Here is a 10,626-nt window from a genome sequence, read left to right as displayed (position 1 = left end):
ATCCTCTTGAATGTTAGAAGTGTTTCTCTCACCTGTGCATGAGCCCTTAAGTCTGGTTATACTGTACATCTTGCCTAGATCTATATATCTGTTATAACTTTATAAATTAGGCAAATTTCCAATATTAATGAAGGAACAGTGCTTAATACATTAATAAAATGTGCAATAGTACTCCCTCATGTGCTATTACTACTACGTCTTACTATAGGCAACCTTGCGTTTTTTATATGTATTATTATTTGCCATTCTAACTTACAAATAGTTTTTTTTATATAGTTAATGATCAGAACTTACTTAATTTAATTTGCCAAACTATAGGTCTAAAGGTGAAAAAAGAAATCACATTTGTATATGATTAGAATGTTGTCAGTTAAAGGTTCCATTTGAAACTGTCATAATGAACTCAAGCAACCAGTTTGAATGGCAGTTAATGTAAGTTCTAGATCTTCACAGTAGAATTCTGGAATGACTTGTACAAATATTTTATTCCTAAAAGATGTGTATATACAGCAAATATCTAGCCACAGAGGTCAGATCTGAAGTGGCTCCACGTCTGAAAATAAACTTCAAGGTGTGTAGAGACACTGAACAAAATGTCATGCTTTAGTCATAAAATGCACAATACTTCTCATTATTTGAACTTAACCGCTCCACTAATATGTTATATGAAGTTATGGTATTTCAAAAAAATCCTAGAATGAATGGGCTTCTATGGAAGTTAGCAGAGAGGTGTTCCCTCCAGCCTACGTCGATTCTTCTACTTCCGGGAATTCGCCTGCCCCCTTGGTGTGGGTGTGTGTGCTTCTGTGTGTGCATGCATGCATGTGTTTGGGGACATTGTTGGTAAGTTGTAGGAGTGTGTGTAAGGAGATGTCTTTTATCTCCTGGATGAAAATTTCTAAGTTGAATAAATCCCTCAAAATTCAAAGAAAGTAGTCACAATAAATGCTATGTGTTCAAACTCCTTTTGTGAAGGATATCATAAGATCTTGAGGCAATCTGATGAAAAATGCCATATTTATGGTACAAGGAATGTGTAAATCGGTCATTTTTGACCGGAACAGTGTTAGAAGGTTAAAGTGCGTATAAATTGCGCTCGGTTCAACCCTGATGCACTCGAACAGACCCCAACAACGTGTAATAAGGAAGTAAGTTGGTCATATGACAATTCATGTGCAGACGATGTGTAACCACTGTTTTTGGATTTTCAAGCAGTAGCTAAAATCTAAAGTTTTGCATTCGGTGCATGAAATGCCTACAATTTCACTCCACTCTAAATGGCTTCTTGCTACTTTTTAACTTCAACCCTAGGCATATTCCTCTCACTGTGGATAAGCATAATCAATGCCGAGTTCTATGTTATAGATGATCAGATCGGTCTTGGGAGACGATTTGACGGAATCGGTGGCTTAAGCGGAGGAGGGGTAAGCATTTTTAAAACAGCTGTCCGCAAACATAGACGAATAGAAGGTAGCCTAATTACTGTAGCCGTATTGAGCCACTGTGTTGCATTTCTAGTCGTCACTTTTGTGTTTCTTCTTTCTAGGCTACGTCAAGACTTTTGGTCAATTATGATGAACCATATCGTGGCCAAATATTAGACTATTTGTTCAAGGTAGGCTACGTTTATTTCAATGTTCAATAGGCTATCAATAGCCTACCAGCTGTTCTAAAAATAGTTTAATTTAATCTCTTGTTTTTCTAGCCAGATTTTGGCGCTTCCTTACAGATTCTGAAAGTTGAAATCGGAGGAGATGCACAGACTACTGGTAGGTTAAATCATGACACTTGAATCAACTCAAATGAAAGAAATTGCTACTGAGACCACTTTTATAATTCATATAATAGGCCTATGTAGGCTCTATGTATCAGTGATGGGGTTAGGCTTGGCCACTTGTGGCTCATCTGGTTAGGTCTAACTAGTTGTGAAGCCATCTAAGTAGGCTACAAAAAATATGCAGGTAGAGAACGCATGAATTTACATATCTTTTTATATTCAGGCCCTCTTTGGCCACAAAGCCAATGAAACAACCTAATGTCACACTTTGATCTTCACACACTTATCTTCAGTGAAACTCACATTATTCACAAAAAGCCGGATATAACACTTTAAATCTTGCAGATCATGAATGTTGAGTTGACTATCGGTGTCCCTTAAATAGACATGCATTTTATCACTTGGTCTCACAAAACTGCAGAAAATATTTAAAGTGAAGTTATATAAAACGTTCTTGAACATATCTATTCTCAGACATACAAATGCAGAAGTGTATTGAAGCATTGTGGACTATTTCTGCTTTTGTAAATAATGAGCCGTGCTGCTTCTCAGATGGAACAGAGCCCTCTCACATGCACTATGAAGGAGATGAGAACTACTTCAGAGGATACGAGTGGTGGCTGATGAAAGAGGCCAAGAAGAGGAACCCTGACATTACTCTGATTGGTAAGACATTGCAAATGTTTCTCAAGAAGAAAACTTGGGTTTTTTTTGACCCATGATAGAAGTGTTTATTTTTTTGCTTCTCTTTCAGGCCTTCCTTGGGCATTTCCTCGTTGGGTGGGTAAAGAGCAAAGTTCGCCATACCACAATCCTGACGTCACTGCTGGTTATGTTGTGTCCTGGGTCATTGGAGCAAAGCAGTATCATAACCTAAATATTGACTATGTTGGGGTGAGTGAATTATGTATACCCCTTATCCAGAACTGTCAGTATTATCATTGACATAAAAGCTGACTTAATTAAATAGTTAATATTTCTCAATCTATCATCTTGCTATTTTAAAGATATGGAATGAAAGGAAGTTTGATGCTGAGTATATTAAGGTAAGAGATGATATCCAAAATATTTTGTTTTCTTGCAAGTCTTTTCTCTGTACTGTAGTTATGTCTCTCGTTTGTCTAGATTTTAAGACGCACGTTAGATAAGGCTGGCCTTACTGATGTGGGCATCATTGCAGCTGATGGGAACTGGGACATATCCGTTGCCATGGCACTGGATCCCCAACTTTATGGGGCCATTGATATCATTGGGTAAGTGGTGTGAACATCATTGGAAAAAGTAAAACCATATGTTATCTGTAAATAAAAACATATATACTGTCTAAACCTCCACAATCTTAAACTGACAGCTTTTATATGTAAGGGATAATGTATAGAACGCCGGTCATTATTGGGAAAATAAGTCCCGACAGGGTGAACCAGACCCCGACGCGCAGCGGAGGGGTCTTGTTCTGCCCTGAAGGGACTTATGACTGGCGTTCTATACATTATCCCGCTCATTACACGGCCAAAACGAAACAATAAACTCCCCACAATATAACTTTTTAGCCTATAGCCTAGGCTATAGCCTATTTGTTACTGTTCATCGTGGCTTTTGCTGAGAAACAAATAGTTCAGAACAACACACGCTGAACTTGAATCAAACATTCTTTAGAACACTGATCAACCGTCTGCTTTTCAATTTTGAATGAAGTTCCAGTAGTTGCGGAGTGATATGAAAGACCTGAATTAGAAGCACAAACTCTGTTGCCATTGACAGCAGTCATTAATTTTTTCAGAGGTCCTCTAGTCGAAAATAATGACCGCTAGAACTTTGGGAAATCCCATTCAAGTCAATGGACAATCTACTTGCATTGTGAAGAGCAGTGTAATAATCATTCATAAAACTTTATAAAATAAGATGCTGATGGTAGCTTTCTTTCTATTGATACTCCCAGGGTTCACTATCCAGGAACAACGACCATACCTCAAGCTTTGTGGACCAGGAAGACACTTTGGTCCTCGGAAGACTACAGCACCTTCAACCACAACGATGTGGGCGGGGGCTGCTGGGCACGCATTCTCAACCAGAACTATGTCAACGGGAGGATGACCTCGTACGTTTCCACCTCCCTCATCTTAGAATACGTGCCTGTCCTTTTAAAGGGTCAAAGACTTCAGTAGAGCTATTGTGTATGTATTTTATTTTTTAGCACCATCTCCTGGAACCTGGTGGCAAGTTACTATGAAGACCTCTCATTCGGACGGGATGGGCTGATGACCGCCGAGGAGCCCTGGAGTGGGAACTATGTGGTGGAATCCCCCATATGGATAACAGGTGTGAAACGGATTTATCTGTTTTTGTTTGTTTGTTTGATTGTTTAGTTTTCTTTTCACATTTATTCTCATAGTCTGTATTTAATATTATAGCATGAATATTTGTATATTTATTTTTATGTTATTACATTACAGCTCACACCACCCAGTTTGCAAAGCCAGGTTGGAGGTATCTAGAGACCGTCGGAAACCTAACACATGGTGGAAGCTATGTTTCTCTGACAGACGGGAAAGGGAACCTTACTGTCGTCATAGAAACTATGGTAAGTGTGTGGTGAGATGTGCGATACCTGTCTGTCTTAAACCAGAGCACAATCACACAATCAGGGGGTCAGAATTATCACTGTTTGTTACTGTTTTCCAGACGCATGATCACTCCATATGCGTTCGACCTCCACTGCCACCTTACAAGGTGTTCCCTCAAAATGCAACATTCCATCTCAAGGGCTCTTTCGTAAGTCAGGTCTTCCCAGTCGTCTTCAGATCTAAATGCTGGCCTGGGGCCGTATTCACAAAGAATTTTAAGGCTAAAAGTAGCTCCTAACTGGCGAATTTAGGTGCAACTCCTAAAAATAATGGGCGTGTCACTCCTAACTTTAAGACTCCTAATTTTTTTCACTGAAAGTAATTCACGAAGCATTTTAGACCTAAAAGCACTTAAGTCTGGGAGAGCTTAAAAGAAGTCGAGAGGACTCCTAACTCACTAAGACCTATTCACATTCACGCGATGTTTTGAAATCCTATGCGGCTACAGGAGCTTCCAATCGCGAGGGAACAATTTTGCATTGTAGACATAAGGGATGCAATAACGCCACCAACAACACTCATTGTCAACATGTAAATTAAATGTAATGTCTCTTTGTGAATTAAATTAAAATGTTCTCCTCTTTGCAAACGTAGGCATAGGCTATGGTGACAGATTAATTTAATAATGTTGCAAAGATACTGCATCAATCTGTATGTTTCATTAGGTTAGGCTATTTGTTTTGCCTTACTCTTTATTCATTTAGGCTAGGCCTTTTTATTCAGTTATTCATCATCTTCCGTCCTTCGCACTACTTGTGTAGCGCACGCATTCTCAGACCTGTCACCTATCACTCATCATCGTAAGGGAGGTGTTTGGAATCATTCCCGCGTTACAATCATCAGCCAATCAAGGTGGCCACTTCAGTCAAGCTCGTGCATGAGTAATGATGTCATCCATAGCAACGAAGACTCACTCTTAGTTTAGGAGTTGTCATTTTTCCTTACTAAGAGTAGGTCTGAAAGGCTTTGTGAACAACCTTTAAGAGAAAACTCCTAGCTAAAATCTTTTAGTGCGATTTAGGAGTACTCTTAGTGGTAAGATAAAAGGCTTTGTGAATACGGCCCCTGATCTGTTCACAGATCAAACACTGAATATGATCTGTGTTCACTCACCTTAGGCAACAGTCTCTGAGCTTCAGTTATGGTACTCCAAATTTGACTTTGCAAACTCAAAGTCTACCCTCTTCAAGAAACTACAGACTGTTAAGGTAAACAGTTGTTTTTGACTGTGTAATCACATACTGACCACACTCTGAATATGTATTTGATATAAAATGGTCTTCTATTGTCAAACTTTGCAATCATTCTGTATTTGTGTGCGTCTACGTATAGGTATGTTTGGAAAACCTGAAATGTAACGCAATCTGCTGAATCTTCCCACAGGTTTTTGATGGATTCTTCACCTTGAGCTTAGGTGTTGATGAAGTTTACACCTTAACTACGATCACAACTGGACAGAAGGGCCACTACACGGACCCACCCAATTCATCCCCGTTCCCTAAGAAGTATCTTGATGACTTTGATGTCCGTAAGGCCCCTCTACTGAACCATATTCACTTCAGACATGTTTGACTTGTCCTCTCGGAAACCAGACGACAAAATTGAAATAAAAGTATTAGTACATGCCTCTCCTGACAGGATGAAAGAGGAAAAATATATACTTATTAAATGTGTGTATTCCATTATTAAATAGCCTTGCTCTGTCCTCTGTAGGGAATCCTTCCTTTGATGAGGCTCCTAACTTTGCCGACCAGACTGGTGTGTTTGAGTACTTCCAAAATCTGACTGACCCAGGAGCTCATGTCTTCACACTACGACAGATTGTCACTCAGCGCCCAATAGCCTGGGCAAATGACGCAGATCAAACCATCAGCATTGTCGGAGATCATAGCTGGTATGTTGATTCAGCTTTATGATCAGAAACATACTGTGACTGGGAGACAATTGTGAATTTGTTAACCTGTAGTTAGATTAGAGTTATAAATATTGCCCCGAGACTACCAGGGGATTTACTAAAGTTGCAGGGGAGAGCTAGCCTAGAAATCTAGACACGCCCCTAGCGGCAGCAAATTACATTTGCTGCCAGGGCTAGTCTAGCAACTCTCCGTTGGCTTGTGAGCTCCAGAAATCGAAACTTAATCAGGCCATTGAAATCGTGTATAGAGTCGTTTGGTGGGCTTAACATAATGATTGATGGCAGAGTTGCAACGGTTTGGCTTGAATTCCCTGCTACTTGAAAACAAATATCCTATTGCGTCCTATTGCGTGCAGAGGGAATTTGAAAGACAACTGATTATCCCGCCCCTCGGACTGAACACTGCGAACGGTGAGTGCCCAGACCCTACATTTTAATGTGGGTCTGGCTCGCCAGGCTAGGGGAGAGCTAGACTGGGTAAAAACAGATGAACCTATTAGCAATTCGCCCTGCAGGTATGTCTAGAGACCTTTTAAGCCAATTTCCGAACCGCCAAAAACCCTGGAACAAAATCTTAATGTACCAATGTTTATGGAATTTGGCAGATGCTTTTGTCCAAAGTGATGTACAAAATATAACAATACAACAGTTAAATTTAACAGTAAACTGTTTTAAAAGGTTGCTAAGACTACAATAAGGAAAATAGTAATAATACTGTAGTCTGTCAATACAATTTCAATGATCAAATATAGCTGCAAGCAGCAATGTGGGGACCAAGCAGTTGAGCAGGAGTCGTCATGGCAACACAATGTTGTTACATTATACACACACCCAATTAACCCCCTGTCCCATACACACACATATACACAGATAAACCTCCTCTCCCACACACCCCAATAACCCCCAACACATACGCATACCTCAAACATCACCAAATTTATTGTGCGTAGTCAGGTTGTAGTCATTTGTCCACATACCAAGTTTGGTGTCGATACGAGAAAGTGTTGATAATTATAGCACCCCTAGTGGTCAAAAGTCACCAAATTTATTGTGCGTCCTCAGGTTGTAGTCACGAGTCCACATACCAAGTTTGGTGTTGATACGAGAAAGTGTTGCAAATTAAAGCACCCCTAGTGGTCAAAGGTCGCTAAAATTATTGTCTGTCCTCAGGATGAGGTCCCAAGTCCATGTGCTAAGTTTGGTCTCAATACGTGAAAGCATTGCTGAAATATGAGCCCACTTCCTGTGATTATAGCGCCACATAGTGGTCAAAGATCATTAAACTTATTGACCCTCCTCCTTATTGGGTCCTGAGACCATATACTGAGTTTGGTGTTTATAAGCAAAAGCCTTGCTGAGATATCACTTCACTTCCTGTTTGGCGGCTTTGCCGACAAACTTGATTGGTCGTCCCGGGCAACGGGTTTTGACCATAGTTCCAAAAAGCAATGCATTTGTGAGTCATGGTTTTAAGATCATCTGCATCAAGTTTCGTGAAAATCGGACAAACTTTGCAAACTTTGATGCCTTTTAAGTGTTTTTGATGACATCCAATATGGCGGTCAAATCAATTATGTTGACGTCACATGTTTGCATGTATCGGCCTAAGGACCTCTCAAGGTTTTAACAGATATCGCTAATATGCTTTAATTCCAAACACATGACCCGTTACAGGCCAAAACGTAATTTTGGTAATTATAGCGCCACCTATAGGTCAAAAGTCATCAAATTTATTGAGCCTCCTCCTAATTGGGTACTGAGACCCTGTACTGAGTTTGGTGTTGATACGCGAAAGCCTTGCTGAGATCACTTCACTTCCTGTTTGGCGGCTTCGCCGCCAAACTTGATTGGTCACGATGGGTGATGGGTTTTGAATATGGCTCCCAAAAGCAATGCATTTGTGAGTCATGGTCTGAAGATCATCTGCGTCAAGTTTCGTGAAAATCGGACAAACTTTGTAACCTTTGATGACTTTTAAGTGTTTTTGATGAAATACAATATGGCGGAAGATCCAACATGGCGGAAATTGACGTCATGGGGTGCGTCGAGTTCGGTCTCATCCAAGGATTCCAAATATACCTAAATGTTCAAAATGTGATGTACGGTAAAAGCATAGATGCAATTCAACATTTGAAACGTTGGTGGCGCTAGAGCACTCAAAGTGCAGACTTGAAACTTTGATAAATTAAAGATATGACTGAACCGAATCAATGTGCCGAATATCTCAACTTTTTACTGTATGGTTCAATGGCAAATTAGCGTTTCGTTATAATAATAATAAGAATACGTAGAATCACTATGGGTTGCCTCGCAGCTTTGCTGCTTGGCCCCCAATAATGGAAATAAACAAATACCATAGATAGATAGATAGATAGATAGATACTTTATTGATCCCCAATGGGAAATTCAAGAAATGTAACTATACAAACCATAACTCCTAAGAACCACTTAATTAAGTGTAGGCTGAACAGATATGCCTTTAGACCCTTCTTGAAAGACCCAAAGCTATCGCAGGAACACTGCTCATTGCACCACTGGGGAAAACGGCTCCTACACACAGCTGCGTGCGTTGCAGTGCTGGAGATGCATCCCATTCACTTTACATAGACTCACGTCATCCGTTGCCAAAATGTATTGTGGGTCCGTTGCGTCGCGTTTCCCCCGTCGCTCGTGTTGAGAAGTTCAGCTGTTGCTGCACCGACAGACGGCACAGGCCAATCAAGCCAATCAACAGACGGCACCAACCAATCAAATTACGGTTATACTTCAAGCCATTTGCATAGCTACCGTCGGGAACACCCACTGGCATGCGTTGACAGAACGCAACTGTGTGTAGAGGCCGAAAGAGTCTTGAATTTGACCTAGCGTTTATGGCCTGTTTGATATCCACTGCTGGTTATACCCCTTAGAAATCGGAAGTGGATGTATCTAAGCCAGCATTTCTTGCATGAACAGTAATTTTCTACTCTCCCCAAACCTCCTGCAGTGTTGGTTCATTAAGGATAAGTGTTTTATTATGTATAAACAATGTATTTTATGGAATGCAATCTTTATGTACTTCCTGTGTGATGATGATGATGATGGGTATCGTCACTGATTTTCAGGAGAGATTTGACTGTAACCTGTGACGTCTTAATTGAAACCGTGAACACAGGAGGTGTGTTCATTGCTGCTAGAGTGGACAAGGGAGGCGAATCTGTCAGGAAGGCTATGGGAGTCTTCTTCTGGGTGTTTGCCAACGGCACTTACAGAGTGACCAATGATATTGGTAAGTGACATACTTCAGTGAATTGATTAAAAAAAACACACGTGAGTTCCTTAGTGTTCGGTTTATTCAACTTCTCTTAACACACACATTCACTGACTACGTATATCGCTTCTTCTACGATAGGCAGAACAATGCCCCAGGCTATGACAATGACACCTTCAGGTCATTACCTGTCATTACAGACTTAACAACATGTACCGTTTGTCATTGTTGTGAAATTTGTTTATTTGAAGATGGGAAGATGGTGCGAGCAGAGGGCTTATCAGGAACAAGAGCAGGCAAATGGTACACCCTGACCCTCACAGTCAAGGTAATGGTCAACAATAAAAACTGAGGTATTCTTGCCGTTTCTACCCTGTTCATAAACTGTTGGTTAAGTATAAATGTTTTCTTATGTTTGTCTGCAGGGACAATATGCTTATGGAATGCTGGATGGATACCCACTGTGGAAGAATGCCGTAATTCTAAACCCAAAGAATGGATGGGCTGCCATTGGAACATACTCTTTTGAATATGCCCAGTTTGATAACTTCCAAGTGCTGGCAGATTGAATAGCCTAGCTGTTCTTCACAAAGACTCTGTGTACATTCCAGTTCCCAAGCACATAATTGTGAGCGCTGTCTTGTTAAAAAATAGCATTCCATGGTTGGATTGAATGTTGAATGAGTTTCATTCCTGAAGATTCTCTGGTCCCCTAACAGACCACAGGGGCAATTTTATTCAGGTGTAGTGTGAATGTACTTTTCAAAGTATTTGTGACTTACATTTAAAATAACAATAGATTAAATGAATGTGAAGGGTTATTATTCATAATCTAAAAATCAAGGGGAAATGTTTACTATTTTATTGTCAGATTGGAATTATGAAAGGGTTCAAGGCTTCCTAGACCACGTTGTGCCAGTGTTCATGGATCCCTTGCCATTTCACTTTTATTCATGCGTGATAATTTCTGTGCAATAGCCTAAATGATTCTGTTTTTTGGAATAAATTTGGAATAAACGACCGTCTCCGTTCTTTGATGGTGAGAACAGCGCTGCGCGTG

General features: G+C 40.3%; 1 protein-coding gene across 1 annotated transcript; it reads left to right on the top strand.

The window, feature by feature from the left end:
- Window positions 1–1,151: 1,151 nt before the first annotated feature.
- LOC143109400 (galactocerebrosidase-like) lies at window positions 1,152–10,583 on the top strand. The gene is made up of 17 exons (XM_076272113.1): window positions 1,152–1,424; window positions 1,547–1,615; window positions 1,706–1,769; window positions 2,330–2,443; window positions 2,532–2,671; window positions 2,785–2,823; window positions 2,903–3,030; window positions 3,717–3,875; window positions 3,972–4,096; window positions 4,231–4,358; window positions 4,460–4,549; window positions 5,520–5,609; window positions 5,785–5,929; window positions 6,115–6,295; window positions 9,421–9,584; window positions 9,818–9,894; window positions 9,992–10,583. The coding sequence occupies exons 1-17, from the start codon at window positions 1,278–1,280 to the stop codon at window positions 10,133–10,135; spliced, it is 2,004 nt and encodes a 667-aa protein (XP_076128228.1). The 5' UTR covers window positions 1,152–1,277; the 3' UTR covers window positions 10,136–10,583.
- The last annotated feature ends 43 nt before the right edge of the window (window positions 10,584–10,626 follow it).

This window comes from Alosa pseudoharengus, unplaced genomic scaffold, assembly GCF_046254945.1.
Source record: "Alosa pseudoharengus isolate Yale_2024_CS ecotype anadromous, Long Island Sound unplaced genomic scaffold, YU_APseudo_1.1 YU_APseudo_1.1_scf_7, whole genome shotgun sequence".
NCBI classification, from domain to species: domain Eukaryota; kingdom Metazoa; phylum Chordata; class Actinopteri; order Clupeiformes; family Clupeidae; genus Alosa; species Alosa pseudoharengus.
This window is presented reverse-complemented; position numbering and strand designations above follow the sequence as displayed.

Excerpts from the sequence above, each read along its gene's own strand:
- LOC143109400 (XM_076272113.1), top strand. The coding sequence starts at position 1,278 with ATGGCTTCTTGCTACTTTTTAACTTCAACCCTAGGCATATTCCTCTCA. Across the intron at positions 2,672-2,784 it reads TAAATATTGACTATGTTGGG|ATATGGAATGAAAGGAAGTT; the intron begins GTGAGTGAATTA and ends GCTATTTTAAAG. Across the intron at positions 9,895-9,991 it reads CCCTGACCCTCACAGTCAAG|GGACAATATGCTTATGGAAT; the intron begins GTAATGGTCAAC and ends GTTTGTCTGCAG.